General features: G+C 34.5%; 1 protein-coding gene across 8 annotated transcripts in view; it reads left to right on the top strand.

The window, feature by feature from the left end:
• The window catches only part of Epha5 (EPH receptor A5), a 353,750-nt gene that overhangs the window by 187,539 nt on the left and 146,299 nt on the right, over positions 1 to 19,912 (top strand). For 4 of the 8 annotated variants that reach the window (XM_032917099.1, XM_032917097.1, XM_032917098.1 and 1 more), the window contains exons 4-5: positions 1,502 to 1,657; positions 5,563 to 5,898. The exons of 2 other annotated variants lie outside the window; for them this stretch is intronic. In XM_032917099.1, the coding sequence (XP_032772990.1) occupies positions 1,502 to 1,657; positions 5,563 to 5,898 (492 nt within the window). The remainder of the gene's footprint in view (positions 1 to 1,501; positions 1,658 to 5,562; positions 5,899 to 19,912) is intronic. 2 more of the 8 variants (XM_032917100.1, XM_032917101.1) reach the window with 1 other exon arrangement.

Below are 19,912 nucleotides of genomic sequence, written 5' to 3'. Positions count from 1 at the left end.
TTTGCAATTCAGGAAAAGCACCCTTGACACGTTCATACATGTTTTTCAGTATATACTGCTGTTTTCACATATGTATATCAAAATGTATACTCAATACATATCGAGCTCAATATATATTAAAAATAGGAAATTAGATAAAATATAGTAGCTTCAGATAAAAAATGCCAATTATTTAAAGTACTAGTATTTTCCTAAAATTTACCAAGTGAGAACAATTGGCACATTACCATTCGGTTTTGTTAGCCATTAGAAATAAAAGAATACCTGAACTACTACAGAATTCACACTTCATGAGCCCTTCCTTACATGACAAAGCTTTAGAAAAGTTAAAACAACTAATAACATGCACTTCTGTTTGATTCTGTATGATGTGGTAACAATCTCCAGGCTGTTTCTCCAACTTACCTTGCACTTACTGCCCTTGTCATGATGAAACATTGGAATAATTTCCCTGACGTCAAAACTGAGCAATACAACAGGCTTTCCATTTTTATAATTATTACACTTTTTGAAGTGTGTAGGCATTTATTATATTAGAATACATAAATCCTGAGTTAGTAACCAACATAAAACACAACCTTAAAATGTAATTATGTGCCAAAATGAGATATCCTTCAAACTTCTATATAGCATAAAAGTATTGCAGATAATTATGCATTATGATAGAACTTGAACTAGACATCAGTACATACTTACTAATTATGTTTTCAATCATTTTGTGTATTTGTATAGTGTGTGTGTGTGTGTGAGGGGAAGCAGTGTTTAACATGTGTGTGGACTTATTTTTGTGTTTGTGTACCTCAATGAGGAGGCCAAAGGTTGAAGTAGGCTGTCTTCTTTACTTACTTTGTGGCTTGTATGTTGAAGAAAGTCTCCTTGCTGGATCCAGGGTTCATGTTTTGGTTAGTTAGTTTCGCTATCCAGTTTGCCCTGCTTACTGCCCTTCTCCCCGCAATTCTACTACAATTACTGGCAAGGCATGATGACCTCCAAGTATTTGGATGGTTCTTGTGGACCCCATTACAGTCTTCATATTTGTAGGACAAATATTTTATCTGCTGTGCTATATTTCTATGTCTTAATTTTTCAAATTTCATAATTAAAGTTTGGACACTGTCATGGACCATGCAGTCTAAAATTATATGTAATACTCATGTTTGTAAAAAGTTTTCAGTAATAAAGAGTAAATTTTATACATAATGGACTGTTCCCATTGTAGTTATGAACACACTAATTTATGTTTCTTTTATGAAAATGTTTTACGTGCTCCAGTTGCTACAAGCCACTCTATGTGCTTTCTCTCCATACATGTCAATTCGAATACCTGATTATCTGAATGGTCTGATAAGAGTTATCAGGAAGCTCATGGAAAAATCCTTGAAATGAATGCCAAGACTGTCTTCTCTTTAACTTGTGTATATAATAATCAAAATAATACATTGTTCACACAAGCACAACATCTGTTCCCAGGAAAAGCTTAGTCTCTCATTTCTCTTGACAGTGTGCAGACCTGGGTTCTTCAAAGCCTCTCCTCACAGCCAGACCTGCAGCAAATGTCCACCTCACAGTTATACCCATGAGGAAGCTTCCACCTCTTGTGTCTGTGAAAAGGATTATTTCAGGAGGGAATCTGATCCGCCCACAATGGCATGCACAAGTAAGGAACCCTGTGGCTCTTGGGTGATGCAACCTTTCACCAGTTTGGAGAAAGAACATGACGGAGCCTGTTGTGTTTTATTAGTATTTTTCTCAAAAAAAAAAAAAAAGGCATGTTTGCCCTTCACAGTACAGATGTTTCCCCCAAACTTCAAATTCCTTTAGTAAGCATTGAAAAATAAACATGCTTTTATTACTATTAGAGTATCCTTTCCCTGACTTCAGCTTCAACATTTGAGGCACTACTAAAGAGTAGATCTCTTATTTTGTTGTTTAATTCAGTATTCTTCACTTGGGCAAATCTTTCTTTCTTTTCACTTCAGATTTGTTATGAACACATTTTGTAAGACAGTCTTCTGAGCTAGTAATTATGAAATAAACGGCAACTTTGACAAGTGATAGCTTATGTGACTAAGCTGTAGGGCCATCCAGAAGGTCATTTGCCAAAATGTGGAGGCAGTCTGGAGACAGTCTGCATGACAATGAGATGGAAAATTCAATGAGAACAATATATAAAGCCAGCTTTCAACTTAGACTTGCATGTTTGCACAGTGGGTCTTTCTTAGGAAGGTTTGCTAACTGTTATCAAAGCTCTACTTGTCATCAATCAGTGGAGATAGACAGTAAACACTATTTTCAATATTTCCAGTGCATAGATGTGCATCTAGCCAAGCTTTATATTCTTCATATATTAGCATAGTTTTGGAAACCTAGTGTGTGGCCATTTATACATTTGCTTGCTTGGAGACTATACTTTTCAGATAATTTTTGCTAACATAGTATCTGTAATACTTGAAAAAAAGAAAAAGAGAAGAAAAGTGAATACATCTTTCTTCACAGTGTGTATCCCCTGGGGCATCATCCCTTGTTAGTTCCCAGTTAACTGTATACACTCAATGAAGTTCACAAGACTATTAATTTTGTCTTTGATATATAGTCAGAAACAGTACAGATGACCTTATATAAAGTAATCAGAAGTTGATTTTTAAACAAATTTCAGTGGCTGAATTTCATGCATAACTGAAAAGAATCACTCTCTGTAATTCAAAATTACTGATTTTGCTGATCAAATACCTTCTCAATAAGTTACACCAGGAAGATACAACTCTTATGTCATAGTGGAATTCAAGCAAGGTTTAATATATAACCTGTAAGAATTATCAAACAGCAAAAATAGGTGGGCCAGAAAATAGTGGCACACTAAAAATGGCACCGAATCCAAACCATCTCACAAATGATTACAAAGTTGGGTGTTAGAAGAGTTTTCAACAGCCACCAATTTACATCTTTTTAGCATAAATATGAATGTACATTTATGCTTATTTATTTGGGGACTATAATTTGGTGGTAAGAACTGCTTAGCGCTCCTTTATAACTAAAACCCACAGACTTCAGATTTTCTCAACTTTCAGCTCTGTGAGATTCTACCTCTGTCTTCAAAGGAATAGTAATTCATGCTCATTTCTCACAAAACACCACTGTGAGTGTGTCTGTCTGTTTTCAGTTTGATTCAGAATACCGCAACTGCCTATGATCCTCTTACGGCTTGCCTAATGTTCAGAAGAACATCTTGAACTTCGTTCTGCCATTGGCATTTTTTACTTGTATTTATGATTTTGATTCTTTTTAATATATAAACTGAGGGAACAGAGTTTTATAAAAACTGTAGGACAAAATCAAAAAGAAGGAAAGGAAAGAATCTCATGAATATACCTAATTCTTCTCATGGCTATACCTTGGTCTACACATTGTATCTCTTGTTTGGGTAGTACAACATTTTAGACATAGGCTTATTCAGATGTTTTAATTTTATTTCTACTTAATGGTGTCACTTGAGGTTTTTTTTTTTTGGTAACATGTGACTGAAAAGCTGTGGATGTATTGTTACTAGAGTTATTAGTAAAAGGCCAGTCAGACTTTTATTGAGTTAAGGCAAAGAAAAGAGTGCAGTTCAGTTCAGCGGTGGCAATACATTGGAATTTGACACATTTCAGGAGCATTTCTTCTATCTCAAATGTTAAATCCACTGTTTTTGTTTTTGTTTTGCTTTTTTACCTAAAGTTAAAGTATCTCCATTTTTCTTATTAAATGACCCTGCCTGTACTACATAATGATAATGTATTCACATCTTTAGAAATGGGTGAGAGTTAAAAGTGACCACTGAAATAGAACTATAGAATGCTGTAGACCTTCCAGGGCTCAGAGATGGGCAGGCATCCTTGAGAGTGGATAAGGAAAGCAAGCTAAGTCCTTAGATATGGAATTGTTCTTCAAAGGGAATTTTTAAAAAAAATTCAAAATACTTTTCTTTTAAAATTAATTTTAAATATGTTTCTCAAGGATGATGGGTTAATGTTGGGTTGAAATAAACATGTGAGCCTTTGGTCACATACTAATAAGGTTATTTAGCCAGATTATTTTAAGGAATGTAATTCATTCTCATCTACAGGACTCCATTTCATCACCATTTGAGAGGTATTGATTAGATCTCCTACATTCTGATACTAAGACAAAGACAAACACAAAAAACAAACTTATTTGAGAAGACACAGTCGCATAACATTTAAAGCTGACTGAAATTTAAATTTTATATATCTAAAACTTGACTTTGCACCAATTTATTTGTATTTCCCCTTAGTATGTGAATAATTAGGTTTTAAAACAGTTAAAATGCTATTGAGATTGTGATTAGCACCTAGTTGAAAAACCTTTTAAGCAATTAAAATAATCTATATTAAAATGAAGTGTGTAATACAAATTCCATGAAGGGAGAAAAGCTGCTATAGTATTATTGTAAGATGATAAGGTCTGTAAAGGATTTTAGTTGGAAGAATTTCTTGCTTATTGGAAAGGTAGGCAACTGGAGATTACATGGATCCTGAATACCTAGCCCTCTGCATTCGTCTTATACCATGTTTACTAGGATTTCTAATTTAGTTAAAACTTTAAAATAGACATGCAATGAGCAAGAGCACATAGTCTAGAAATAGTGGTCGTATGCAGCTGATTATGGAGCAGAGGCCTTGTTGGGAACCAATGGGAGGAGAAGCCCTTGGTCCTGCCAAGGCTGGATCCTCCAGTGCAGGGGAGTGTCAGGGAGGGGAGGGGGTAAGGGTGTGTGGATGGGGTGGGGGAACACCCTTACAGAAGAAGGGGAGGGGAATGGGATAGGGGCCTTATGGATGAGAAAACAGGGAAGGGGATAATATAACATTTGAAATGTAAATATATATATTTACATTTATATATATAAATATATAGATAGATATAGATATAGATATAGATATAGATATAGATATAGATATAGATATAGATATAGATATAGATATAGATATAGATATAGATATAGATATAGATATAGATATAGATATAGATATAGATATAGATATATATCTCCAAGAAGAGAAATAGTGGTCTTGACAGTCATGTGTATCCCTGAGCAATGTTCTCTCAGGAGAAATTCCAATTCTGTTCACTATACGTGCGATTACATGCTAGAGTCAAGAGCTACCCAGAAGTTTAGCAAAAATGTCCTATTCAGTTCTAGCTCCCAGAGAGGAAGTATATATTCAATGGGCAAAGATTGAATGTATTATATTTTTAAACATAAAAGCTTATTCAATGTTTCTGTCAACTCGTAGGCCTATTTCATGACTATGTACACACATATTAAGGAAAACACCTGATTCTATTAAATAAGTTTTATAACCCTCCCAAAGTAAATTTATTTTTATGGTGCATAAACACCACTGTTTCATAAAAAATCATTTATAAAATTATTATAAATTATGACATAAAATTAATTATAAATTTATTTTTCTCTTCAGGCCAAGGGATTAGGATGATAGAGGGCGACTGATTAATATCATCTTAAATATGTTTTTCTCACTTTACTTTGCAAACCAGGACCCCCCTCAGCTCCTCGGAATGCCATCTCAAATGTTAATGAAACTAGTGTCTTTCTGGAGTGGATTCCTCCTGCTGACACTGGTGGACGGAAAGATGTGTCCTATTACATTGCATGCAAGAAGTGCAACTCCCATGCAGGTGTGTGTGAGGAGTGTGGCGGTCATGTCAGGTACCTCCCCCAGCAAATCGGCCTGAAAAATACCTCTGTCATGATGGCGGACCTCCTTGCTCACACAAACTATACCTTTGAAATTGAGGCAGTGAACGGAGTTTCCGACTTGAGTCCAGGCACCCGGCAGTATGTGTCTGTAAATGTAACCACGAACCAAGCAGGTAAGTGTCATACCCAACCCGACTCTATATTTTAGACTTTGCTCTGCCAATTGAATCCACAGCTGACGACTTGACCTACTAGGTCCTGTGAGAGAATGTCCCCAGCATGAACAAGGTCAAGACCTAAAAGACACTATATGTCAAATTATATTTTTGTTTTAAAGAAAAGTTAAGGCTTTCTTAGTACAAACATCCATTGCCCAAAGAAAGGAGAGGTATGTTTTAATAAAAAAGTTCTTTAAAAATTTATTTCTGGACTAAGTAATTTATACATAACAATTATCATATATTAAACAAATATTTTAATATATTATATAATATATAATACACAATAATTATATATAGTTTATGTTCTATGTTGCAAATTTACTTTTTGTTGATTTATTAATGTTCAGAGATTTATTTTAATTAATTTGTATAGCATGCTTTATTTTCATTTTCGTTTCTTGCTTCACAGCTGTATTTTCTTTGCAAATTATACTGGCCTTTTTTATTTTTTTCTAATAAGTATAAGAAAGCAATGGAATCTGCCCTGTGCTGGAATAGGGCAGTATTAACAGTAACCATTATAAGTGTTCAGTAATGTGAACCATCATCGGAATTTGGAAAACTAAAGATTCTAATGTGGTTGCCTCAACCTTCCGAAGTGAACTCTTTAACTCTTTTAGCTATACTTGATTCTAAAGTGAGCTATGTCATATCATCTTGTAAATAATGAGAAGTCACTGAGATGTATCTTCCTTTCGGAACAATACAGTGGATTCTGTGATTTTAACATTTTTATAAGACGGTCCTTAGTGATATGCTATATATGAGAAAATGACTTTTGATTTTTAAGGACGTTACCAATGAACAACCATATATTGTAGTTGTCTTTGACTGCCTTCTTCTGATTATAAGGTATATGATTTGGACCTTCCTTATGTAAAATAGAAAAACGTTACTTTTCATCCAGTAGCCATGGTACATCTAACCTGTAATTTGTAATGTTTGCCAAGGGAGAAGGTATCGTATTGGTTGTCACTTTCTAAATGGATGCCATATTTTAAAATCAGTGCCCACATATACCAAAAATTTAAAATATTGTTTATCTCAACATCACTATTCTAGGTCAAATAGACCTCAATTCCATATAAAATGTCAATGTCAATGTTAAGAAGAAATTTTCTATTTAGGTTCAGCTAACATGGCTGAATCTTCAAGTACCAACATCACAGGAAGTGGGTTTTCCAGTTAGATTTGATGATTATATTTCTAAGCTTCCAGTTAAATGAAGATTTTTATTTTTAAATAAAAACGAGTTTAGTATATTTTAACTTATATTTTAAATTTCTAAAAGGGTTGTTTTCCAAAATGTTTGTTTCTCTTGTCATTAATTTTGTGGTTTCAAATTTTACTAGCTTCAACAGATGTTCTGATATTTTCTGATCGGTAATTTTTGTGTGCGTGCTAGTAAAACAAGGATAAATTTGGCAAAAAAAAATGTAGGCAGGAAATTGGTTATTCATTCAATATGAAAATTTTGCATTATGTGGGAATGAAAACTGATCAGCCATATTTGTCTATAAAACATGAATAAATTATTAACAAATAATTTATACAAAACTTAAAACATTCTCCAAAACAAGATAGTTTGAGAATTTATTTTAATATAAGGGATACTTTTCTCACTTAAACCAATACAATGTAGTTTTAAGAAAAATTAAATGGTAGAATTATCCTAATCTAATAAATGTTAATATAACTTAGTTATAGAGTAACGGAAAATAATTTTAGTATTTTTGTTATAATATTCTTGGTCAGTAAAAGTAACTCATGGGAAGGAGAAGGAGCGAAGCAAGGGAAAGGAAGTCATAAACAGTGGCAATGAGTTTAGGTTGTGGGAAGGAGAATGGGGTCTGCATAAACGATGTATATTAAACAATCATCCAAAGGAGAAAGAGAAGAAACAATAGATGTGAATTCCGTTGTAATAGGTATGCAAACACTTAGAAAAGTTACTAAAATAATAGTTTTTCACAACCTTTCCAGTTCTATAGACCTTGCTTATATCATTATAATCATTTTTGAAATTTAACAGTATTTATTTATCAAATACATATTTAGATTTACTTATCCCATTAACATATTTTCAGTTTTATCCTAAGAAATCTGAAACATATATTTCAACAGGTATTTAAAAGTGCACCCTATAAAATAAAAAAAAATTACCTAAAATGTTAACTTGAAAGTTTAATTGTCTTCTTCCAAAGTATTGTGCCTGCATGATAGCCTTGCACACATATTCAATTATTTGGTTTGAAACAATTTTTCAGTGGCCATTTTTGAGCTAAGATTTAATACTTCTACTATATACACAAGTATATATTTTATAACAACCGATAAACTATTTCTAGATAACATCTCAAAATTATTTTTCACTTTATTAAGCTTCTCTATAATAGAATTATAGTATAAATCTCTATGTAAAGGGAAAGAAGATTTATTAGAATGACTTACAGGCTGTGGACCAGCTAATTTAACAATGGGTATCTCTGAGCGGAAGATCCAAGCATCCAATAGTTGTAAGTCCATGAGGCAAGATTCCTCAAGGCATGGGTTCTAGTGTAAATGAAGGAAGAGATTTGCTAACAAGAAGGCAAAGAGCCAAACTGTCCTTCTTCCATGTCCTTATATAGGCTTCCCGCAGGAGGAATGTCCGAATTAGAGGCATGCCTTCCTACCTCAGGAGAACTGGATCAAAGGTGTGTCTTCCTACCTGAAAGATCTATATTAGAAGTAATTTTTCCCCTTTAGATTATGCAAAATCCTTCAAGTTTGCCAACCCTATTTTGGAGTTTTAATTAATTTTACATGTAGCCAATTTGACAACTAAGAACAGCCATCACACTAAACATTCAGAAGTACATAATTTTTCTTTACAGAGGTAGCAACATTCAGTAAAAGACCTTTTATCTCAGATGGGATCCTCCAAACCTCTAAGCTCCTCAAACAATCAGCAATGTGTCTAAAGTAGTTGCTCTCTTATAATGTGAAAAGCTTGGCTTGCTGCCTGTGTTTAAAACAGTTTATGACAGACATGTTGAACCTCTATGGATTAATGTTAATTATAACGCAGTAGTTAATACTTCTTTAACCCTCTCCTTCTCCAGAAAATTTCGAAATAGGTAAAGATGTGTAATTAATAAAGAAATAGATGATGATATGACATACATATTTATATCCAAGAGCCTTCCTTCATATTAAAATGCTTTTTCATCTAGTTAAAGGGATATGAACTAGAAATATGTATTCCAATATGAAAAGTGTTGAGAAGTCCTGATTAAACAGATCACTGAATTTTTATTTCTCTTATTTTTATTTTATTCATGGTACAGATTATAAGACTCACTATTCTAGTACAGGCATGCCCATTTTTCCATATATTTTACAACTTAGCTTCTACTGCTTATTATGGGATTCATAGGTTTCTTCTCCTGATGAAATGCTATGGATTTCACTTGCCTTTTCTATCTTGAGCCCTAAAATAATCAGGAAGTGATTTTAACATAACTCCAAATTACATGGCCTAAAGTATAGATATCAGAAATTATGAAGGTTTCAAAAATTGTACTGTCCTTACATATTTTCCTTGATGTTATGTAGAAAGTGTCTTCTTGACTCTTTCTGAAGATATAATCAATGGAAGTTGCATGAGTTTTAGACAAATTCCATTTTACCCTTACTATTTATGAGTCATTAAATTTCTTTCTCAGTGATAAATTAAGGAATTCTCAGTGGATCAAGTTTCATTCAAGATTTGTTGAGTAAACAGATGAATATTTCATTTCTATACCAGCTTCGAGAAGTAGTGCTAATCTCTAATCCCACATTGGTGGTATGCTGAATAGAAGTATTTCCTGCTTTCTTTAAAGTCAGGAAAGCATAAAATTTACTCTCATCATTATATATCTCTATGATTTTAAAAACTGAAATAGAGAAAAATAGACAAGTTATGTTCCAGAAACATTCATGCCTAGTACAAACTAGATAGTTGACTCTTAGGAGTACGAAGAAAAAGGCTGAGCTCATGAAATAATATTTGAAGCAAAAGAGATTTGCCTGCTAGTTCACCACAGAAGTGTGCGGATTTGCCTTTAAACAATTGAAGAAGGTGTTTACTTCAATACTCATATGTACTTGAGAGAGGTAGCTGTAAAAACTCCAAGGTTCAGGAGTATGTTTCTAGTCATAGAGTCTTTTATTTATCCAATCACTCTCATACACAGGATTTCATAAGTCCCCACATATGTTTGTTTCATATATTCTAAGGACAACAAAATAGAGTCAGCTGTTCTTATAAAGCAGGAATTTAGTGGAAAATCCATAGATTCTAGTATGTTAATGAACCTCTTCAGTTGTGAAACATGAGATATTTGGTGACTATTGGTATTCTTTTATTATTTCAAGGTAATAAGCTAATTTAAATTTTCTTGAAGCCATAGATCATTTAGACACAGCCAGCCATTTACATAATTCTTACATCATGAGTTTATAAGATGAAAAGAGATGTGAGTTTTAATTTCTAAAAATATTGATTCATTGACATGTTTTATTGAGGAAAAAAATATATGGTGAATTTATGTGGCCGTATGGCCATCAGGTAGTCATCTTCTAACTTGATAAAGGCTCCTCTTCCACTTGAGGACAACCAATTTTTTACTGCTTCTTTATGCTTCTTTCTACTTTTAGCAAAACTGCACTTTTGAGAACACTTAATGTATTTGTATTTTCTTTAGGAGTTGTGAGTAAAAATTACTGACCATTTGAAACACAAAGTGATATGTTATGTGATCTAATAAGATTAATAGCAGTGGGGAAGGGAGAACTAGAGGTAGTCACTAGAAAGTGCCAGATGCCAGGGACCCAAGAGGTTCCCAGGACCCAACAAGGGAGGACTTTAACCAAAATACCCAACAAAGGGGAGATAGAACCCGTATAAACTGTATACAGTGGGTAGGCACTGCCCCCTGTTGAGGGATGCGGCCACCCACTCATCTCAAAAAGTTAACCCAGAATTCCTCCTGTCAAAAGGAAATGCAGGTACAAAAAGGGGAGCAGAGACTGAAGGAAAGACCACCTAGTGCCCCAATTAGGGATCCACCCCATCTGCTGACACGAAACCCAGTCACTATCGCTGATGCCAAGAAGTGCTTACTAAGAGGAGCCCAGTATAGCTGTCTCCTGAGAGGCTCTGCCAGAGTTGGACCAATAGAGACGTGAATGTACACAGCCAAACATTGGACTGAGAGCAGGGACCCTAATGGGGAAGGTCGGGCAAGGACTGTAGGAGCTGAAAGTGTTTGAAATCTCATAGGAAGAGCAACAATATCAACCAACCAGAGCCCCTAGTCCTCCCCAGGGACTAAACCACTAACCAAAGGGTACACAAGGAGAGATCCATGGCTCTAGCTGCATATGTAGCAGAGGATTACCTTATCTGGCATAACTGGGAGAGGAGCCCCTTGGTCCTATGGAAGCTTGATGATCCAGGATAGGGGAATGCTAGGCCACTGAGGCCCGAGTGGTTTGGTGGGTGGGGAAGCACCCTCATAGAGTCAGGGAGGAAGGAGGAGGGGATAGGGGCTTGTGGAGGGGAAAATGAGAAAGGGGATAACATTTGAAATGTAAACAAATAAAATAACCAATAAAAATTTCAATCCCTTTGAAATGAAAAAAAAATTAATAGGGAAGAGAAAACTGAAGAGGGTCTAAGTATTTGGAGTCAAAGATGGAGTTCTCACGCATCTTCTTAATAACACTCATGGTCTTCAATGTACTTGTGAAGTAGTAGATGCCGGGTACCAGAGTATATTGATGCTGTTCCTCGAACTGTTATATTGTTTCTGTTTCTTTATCTCAAGCTTTAAACTACACAAGAACAACGGTCTTACCACCAGCACATTATATTTTTTAATACCTTTCATGACCAGAAAACTAAAAATAGAGATGTCTTGCAGACATACTGACTTAAGAAGTCTAAGTCAAGTCCTTATCAATTCCTCCGGTATATCCCAAACTTTATATCTTAAGTCTAGCACTAGAAATGAGATTGAAGCTTTTGTCCTGCTTTGTTTTGTTTTTCTTTCCTTTTTTCGACTCTATTAGTTATAAGTTATTTGTTTTAGAGGTTGGTGAGAATACTTCAGTCTATGTATAAATTTCATATAATATATTCCATTGAATTTGGCTAATTTTCATTTCATTCATTTATCTATACTGTCACATGAAACCCTCTTTTCAAGTGATGATTACTGTGTCTTTCCCTTCCCTTCCCCACCTCCTATAGATTTCCCATCCCAATCCATTCCCTTCTTCATTCTTTCTACCATTCTAGATATTTTAAAATCTCAGAATATATTGTTTGAACTATTTGCACGTCTCAAATCACAACACTTCACTATTTTCATAAAAGCCCAGCAAGTTTATCAGCTTTCTTATGTACCTAATTTCAATTTTAATTACATTTTTTCTTAACGTGTTTTCTCATCATAGCTTCCCCTCCCTGGAACTCCAGACCTCTCCCATTTCTCCATTCAATTCGAGTTTTTCTTCTCTTTTTCAACAGTTAAATTAAAAAACAGAAAGAAAAGAAGGCAGACCCAAGTATAAATTAGTGAAATAAAAAAAACAAAGAAAAAATCCTGAGAAACAGATGTACACATAGTCACACATACAAAAAAATTCACTTACAAAATACAATTGAATTTGTTTTGTGTTGACTTTCTTTTGCAAGTAGTGGTTGTCAATAGGAGATAGGGTCTTGGTCAGGAATAGGACCATGGCTTCTTTCCCCCCTCAGAGTTGGGACTCCAGTTTGGTTGACACAGTGTAGGTCCTGTGCATGCTTCAATAGTCTCTTTGAGTTCATAGATTTATCAGACTAGTTTTGTGTGGAAGATGCTCTTTCCTTGGGGTCATCTATCCACCCAGGCTTACGATCTTTTCGCCTCTCTTCCACATAGTTCCAGGAGGTCTATTGGGACAGGATTTTGCTGAAGACATCCCATCTAGGACTGAGGGACTCTCATTCTGTACTCATTGTCCTGTCTCAGGTTTCTGTATTAGTTTTCATGCACTGCGGAAGGAAGTACCTCTGATAATGTCTGAGCGAGAGACTTATAAATAGGTATAGCAGGATGTCAGTAGTAGTAGTTATGTTATTACTGTGCTCATATAGGAAAACGATAGTGTTATATTTTTCTATAGGTCTATGACCAATCTGGTTTAGGGTTTTAGCCACCCAAGCAGTGTCTGGCATAAATTCTATCTCACAGAGTAGGTCTTAAGTCCACTTAGATAGTGATTGGTTACTCCTACATTAGTTTCATTATTATACCAGCATAGTACTGAGGATGGTCACTACTGTACATATCAGGGCTTGTAGCTTGCTTTTCCTCTGGTAGTGTGCAGAGTACCTTCTAGTGCTATGAATAGCCAATAGGGATGACAGATCTCGTTAGGTACCATCTCTACTTCTCTATGTTCAATTAGACATGTAAGAATTGCTTTCAGGAATAGGCCCTTGTCAATAGTTTGTGAAGGATAATCAATAGTATTGGCAATACCTTGCATTGTTTGGATGTTTCCATGGGGCCTATTAGATGGAGCCTATTCCTGGTACTAGAGATTTTACTTATTGGGGAAATAGCTAATTGGGGATTTCCACCATACCTATTATTGGGTGATTCTAAATATTTATCATATATGTATATATTTCTAAGATGATTATAATATATCTTTAATTATTTGCTATTTTCAGACACTAAAAGCAATGAATGTACATTTTTCATGAATATTAATTTTAAAGTATGAATTTAATTGCAGTAATGCATTGGGGAGAGAGGAATCATTGTCTTTAGTGATACAGTTACTGTCAACTTACCCATGCTATAGTACATAGCATGTGGTGGAGGTGAGGATGAATGAATATAAAAACATGTAATGTGACCAAAAGATATTATAAACATGTATGAAGTTGATAAAAATAATTAATAAAATGTAAAATTAATTGAATTAATGTAAATTTCCAACATCAACACTAACTCATTTTGGTAATTTTACTATGGTCAAAGATTCTGTGCCATAAGTTAGTTAATCACAATCATATGTGATAATAGTTGCCATATGTACATTGTATATTTTTATTTATATAATTTTATTCTTTGTTAATTCTATGCATGTACATAGAGTATTGTTTTCCCCACTCCTCTGTGTTTCTTTATCTCCTTCCTATATGTATCAACCACAATCTTGTCACCACCACTCCATTTCTTCTTTATGTGACCTGTTTAGTCTAATCAAGGTCATCTGTTTGAGCATTGGATTGTCACAATCAATTGGAAAATGGTGAGGGCAAGAGGAGTTACACTACTGAAACAAAAGAACTCCCATTTCTTCTGAATCTATCAAAGGAAAATAGTTCAGCTTGAGGAATGGAGTCCTGTGAACCCTATGTTCATCCATACCTGACTCAATGAAACCATTCTTGTGCAAACTCAGGAAAGGCATGTAAAGTTATTTTAGTTTGTAATTCTAAATATATTTTATCTAGAAATTTGTATTTCATATTATTCAATCCCTCTTTTCCAGCTCTTTTATGTTCCCCAACCCAATTTCACAATGTTTCCAGCACCTGAGAGGGAATGGTATACTTCACGGTTTATATAGAAATGAGCACTTATCCTTTATTTACTCTTTGTACTTTATGTGGCTTTGAGCCTCCCTATCACTCTGATTCACTGAAAACAGAGACTAGTTTGATGAAGGATGAAAGTAGCATTTGTCTGTGGATAAAACATACATATTTAGGAGGTATTTTGGTGCTCTATCAATTTTGCTAGACACCACTATTCAGAACTCACCTGAGCCCTATAATCTTCCTTGGAATGGATTTTACCAGGATCGCAGTATTGGCTATGTCTTTTCTTCACTGTGGCGTCTCAAACACAATAATAAAGCACACAGCCCAACAGTAATGTCACAATGCTCGACTGGCTCCATTTTGTTTAGTGGGGTGTTTTCCCACCCACTCTCCTGTTCCCAGAAATAACAACTCTGAGATTCAAATATATTTACAAATACCTAGGCCACGTAGCTTGGCTTGTTCTCTGACTAGGTTATAACTTAATATCTCATTCATTCTAACCTAAGTTGTGCCACGTGGCTGGTTACCTCTTCTTAGCCTTCACACATCTGTACTCTGTCCTGTATCAAGGCAAATCCCCTCATGCCTCGCTCTATCCCAGAATTATTCCTGCCTATTGTCCCACCTTCTATTCTACCCTTTCCTATAAGCCATAGTTTATCGTTATTGACAGCTGATGCATCCATACTATATACAAGATATTTGCTCTACAATTCTTCCCTTTTAGTCCAATACAAATCTTTATCTTATAATAAATAAGCTGTATACAAAAATAAAAATTATGACATAATTGTGAAAACTATTAGGTAAGATTTACATTCATAATCATTCATTCATATGCATTTGGCAATGTTGGAGAAAACATTTTATCATCTAACCTATCTTGGTTTTTAATGCTCCGTACCTAAATCATTTTCTATCATAACTTGCATAATCAAAATAAAGATATATTTCTAGTCCTAAAACATTTTCTTAGATCCTAAATAAGCTAAGCTTAATTGTGAGATTATAGTTATCTAGTCTTTAAGCCCATCTGGGAAGAAAGAAAATTTAATATTACCTAAGCATGTATGAACTGGAGGCAAGAACTTCTGGAACTACAGAAATGACAGACTGGACAGTTACCCAAAAATTGTGCATGTGTCGCTGAAGCACCATCTTCAGCCTTTTAGCATAGAATACCTAAAAGACGTCTTTGTGAAGCAGAATTATGAAGGATTGCTTCTCTTATCTTGGTAAATCTCGGCGGTCAGCTTCCCGGTGTCCATGTTTGTCAATTTTGGACAGCATTTTTTCTGCAGTTGAATCAATAACAGTCTTGCTCAGGGGCTAACTTACCATGTTTGAGGCAAAAATCCATTTGGAGATTCTTTGATGTTCATAATCTTCTTTGCATATGAAGGGGGTTTGGCCAGGAGCAGATACCTTTGTCAAAAAAGGCTTAAATTAATAAAACTTCTTAAAATGCCATATTTTGTAGGTCTCTGAGGTTTCTGAAGACCATCTATCTATCTATTAAATATGAATTAGCAAATACTGCTTCTTACTAGCTCTTTATTATCTGTTTAACCTAGGAAGCACTTTTTGTAATAAAATAGACTAGTATTTAACAGGATTATAAGTTTGATTGATTAACTATCAAATTGTATTTCTTAATTAGCCTAAACAGTCTGTACTAGCAGCTTTCAAAAGGACTAGCACATAACTTTGCATTGTGAAGAGTTGTATGGGGACAGTACTCTAAATAAGAGTTGAAAACATAGTTTACATAATGTATTGTATCAAACTATAATCTAAATTTTGTGTCAATATACAAAGATCTATAAGAAAGTAACTAAATATTACCTTAAGTGAGTATCAATATACAAAGGCCTATACCCATACAGTTAAAAATAATCTTACCCTCAATATACAAAGTTCTATACCAATGTAATTTTTTTTTGCTTATTAATGCTCTTCTGTTGTAGAGTAGATTCAACCATCTACACATTACACCTATCCTTCTTGTATTATTTCTACATCCCCTTTTTTCAAATCCCATCTTTCCTCTTTATTCCCTCTACACTACATAGGAGAGAAAAAATATAAGAAAGAAAAAAAGAAAGAGAAAAAGAAATCATTAAATATAACCTCTCTCAATTTTTTTTTTCTTTCCTGACCAAGATCATTGCAATTTGTAATGACTTCCCTCAAAGAAAGAGAAGCATTCATTATCAGTGAATGATCAAAGCCCCTCCATCCGACCTTTTAGGTAAAATTGCTTCCTGCTGATTTTGGGATATATTGTGGGAACCAAAGAAAAGTAGGGATATGGTCAAGTCTTAATAAAGCTAGCTGTAACGTAGGCTATCTGGTCTCTACAGGGTATGAAAATACAGGGATTAATTAAAGCCATGACTGGAATCATCTATGATGTTGGACAATCTACATAGTTCCTTTGAAATTGTCCCATATTTAGATTCTTGAGAAAACTACTGTCAAGGCAGTCTATGACGCTTAATCTAGCAAGCTGATGAATTGAATATGCCTTCACCTCTCAGCACTGCCTAGGATAAATCTTCTTAGGATTGCATTAACTTCACTGGAGTCTGCAAGCATATAACTCTCCTAAGTTATATACATTTCTTCAATGACATGTGTATGAAATGTTCAGGGCCAATAATCCGTTAAAGATGGTTCTCTGCTCTCTGTTCAAGTATGTAAGGCGTCAACCATTTCTTTTTTATAAGTTGCTTTGGACTATATAGCCAAACTCTCATTTTCTATCTGTGCCACGTGAAATGATGGCATGTAATAGTCAATCATGAGGACTCTGTAGCTAACAAGATTTATTGGGTATGCATAGACATTCTTGTCTCAACTAGTGTCAGAGCAGTTCCCGAGTAAAGGGATTAGTCTACAGTTCACCTGTTGTGTCTTGCTCCATGTTGCATCCAAGTTTTTTCAGAGGTTTTCCATCATCAAATCTAAATTTTAACAATTCAAAAGGAATCTGTAGCTTTTCTTTTCCTGCGGAAATAAAGAGAATCTCCTCCCCAACATAATGTACTTTTATTCTTCCATTTTGATATATATATAATATATACATATTTATTATCTATATACATATTCAAACACCTGAAACAAGATTCTAAAACAGTGAATAAGTTTTATAATTGTTTTCTGGCTTGCTTGATTGTGATTTAGAGGGTGGAATAGCATATTTTTGGAAAAGTTCAAAGACTGATTTTTATTTATGGAGCTCAAATTTTGCTATAGGCTCACCTCGTTTCTAAACAGACATTATTTCCCTATGTTCCCTCAAAGTGTTGCAGTGTTGAGGACAATACACCATGAGCTCATTCACCTGCCAAGAAGTTTATCTACGTTTCCTCATTTGATCCTAGCAATATCTTATTGGTATTTTATTGCTACAGTGATATTAGAAAAAAGGAACAGAAGTATAAGATATGAAATCATTTCCCCAAGATCAGAAAGTTACTCAAGAACTAGGAATCTGAATCCAAGAATTCCTACTCTTTGACCATTATGCTCTTAAACCTACATGTGTTTGGGTGTGGACGTGGGTATATACGTGTGGATGTAGTTCCTTCTACCAGGAGTTATTTTCCCATATATTTGTTCTCTAGACAACACAGATCGTTTTAGACTGCTCCTTCCTTCGAAAGCCTTTCTCTGCCCTTTGCTTGGATAATGTTTCCTGAGCATAGCTTTGGGGGAAAAAAGCTACTACAATATTTGGTTACCGTGTCAACTTTTCTAGATTATTAAGGGAGGGAGTGACAACTAGGGCATCTACAGCATTTCTCTGTGTTAATAAGACCTATTAAAGATTTAATAGTTTCTACATTGTTAAAATAAGAAGCATAATTCCATGTATGAATTGTGATGGTGAAATTAAGTATTTTGTATAGACTTTCTTTTTGTTTTTCTTATTTTGTTAAAGTTAAAACCTGGTCAAAATGTATTATAAAACATTCAGAACCTGAACTCTAACCATATATACAGTAAAAGGATCATGTACACTCTCTCTCTGCCCCCATCTGTGTGTTTGCATGTGTGTGTGTGTGTGTGTGTGTGTGTGTTTGTGTGTGTCATTTGCATGTCATATTTTAGATACTGTTTTAGAATTCTTAGAATAAGCCTATATTTAATAATTTGCATTATCCCCTCCATCCATCATTGCATCTTTCTTCCCCCTCTTCCTTTCTCTCATGAAAGCTATAGATACATTGACTGACATAACTCATATGATTATATTTACAGAAGTGTGACATACGGTATTACTTGAGGTATAACCATTTTCTTAATATGCCTTCTTTAAATATTATAATATTTTTGACAAGATATTTGAGGACAACTCTACAGAAGAGCTTGGAATGGTGATTGATATACCATTATTATACATTCTTTCGCTCAATTCTCTGCTGCTACCACAAAATAACTAGGAAAATTAATTTAATTAAAATAAAAATAATTTTACCTCACCGTGTTACAAGTCTCATCCTGTTTCTGGATGGACAGAAGTGGGACCTCTGTTGGCATCACCGTATAACTTTCTCATCACTAAGGGATCAGAGAGGATGTGAAAGATGGCTCAGGACCCACTAGGCTATTCATAGGCATGGTCCTAACAATGTAAGGTTTTCCTTGTAGACCTCACTTCTATTAAGTTCTATCATCCCCTGATAGTATCAGAAGGCAATCCAACCTGGTAACATACAGTATTTCGATGGCTTCACTACCTATGTGGTAGGTACCTTCATGGTACCTTCATCATTATTGGACTTAATTATTACCCATTATTCTCTGCTAAAGTTCATCTTTATGGATGTCACACCCTGACTTTCTGATTCAACTTATACAAGAAAGGGAATAAAAATCTACTTAGTCCAGTCATAGTCACAGTTCACATAAGGACATACACAAACAAATAGACAGAGACAAATTCGTCTGCTAATCCTTTTTAAATTAACACCAGAGTAGTGTAATCTGCTGAATAATTATCTGGGTATGAGTTTCAAATCTGCTCTTATGTGAATTCTGGTTGAAAACTTACTGCCATTCCAAATGAATTTGGTATTTCCTCTGCAAGTCATCAAAGGCTAAGTAAGTTCAGAGTCATAGAGTCTAGGTTATTAAAATATTCAATCATTCATCTCATTAACATGTACTGAATGAAATTACTTGCATAAAGATGCATATATTTTCTTTTTTATTGGATATATTTCTTCATTTACATTTCAAATGTTATTCCCTTTATAGTTGTGATTGGTTAAGTGTAGAAAATTTGTTCATAACTTCACTTTGAAATATCAGTACCTTTTG

Source organism: Rattus rattus, chromosome 11 (assembly GCF_011064425.1).
Source record: "Rattus rattus isolate New Zealand chromosome 11, Rrattus_CSIRO_v1, whole genome shotgun sequence".
NCBI lineage: Eukaryota > Metazoa > Chordata > Mammalia > Rodentia > Muridae > Rattus > Rattus rattus.
Note: the sequence above shows the minus strand (reverse complement) of the source record. Positions and strands in the feature narration are given on the sequence as shown.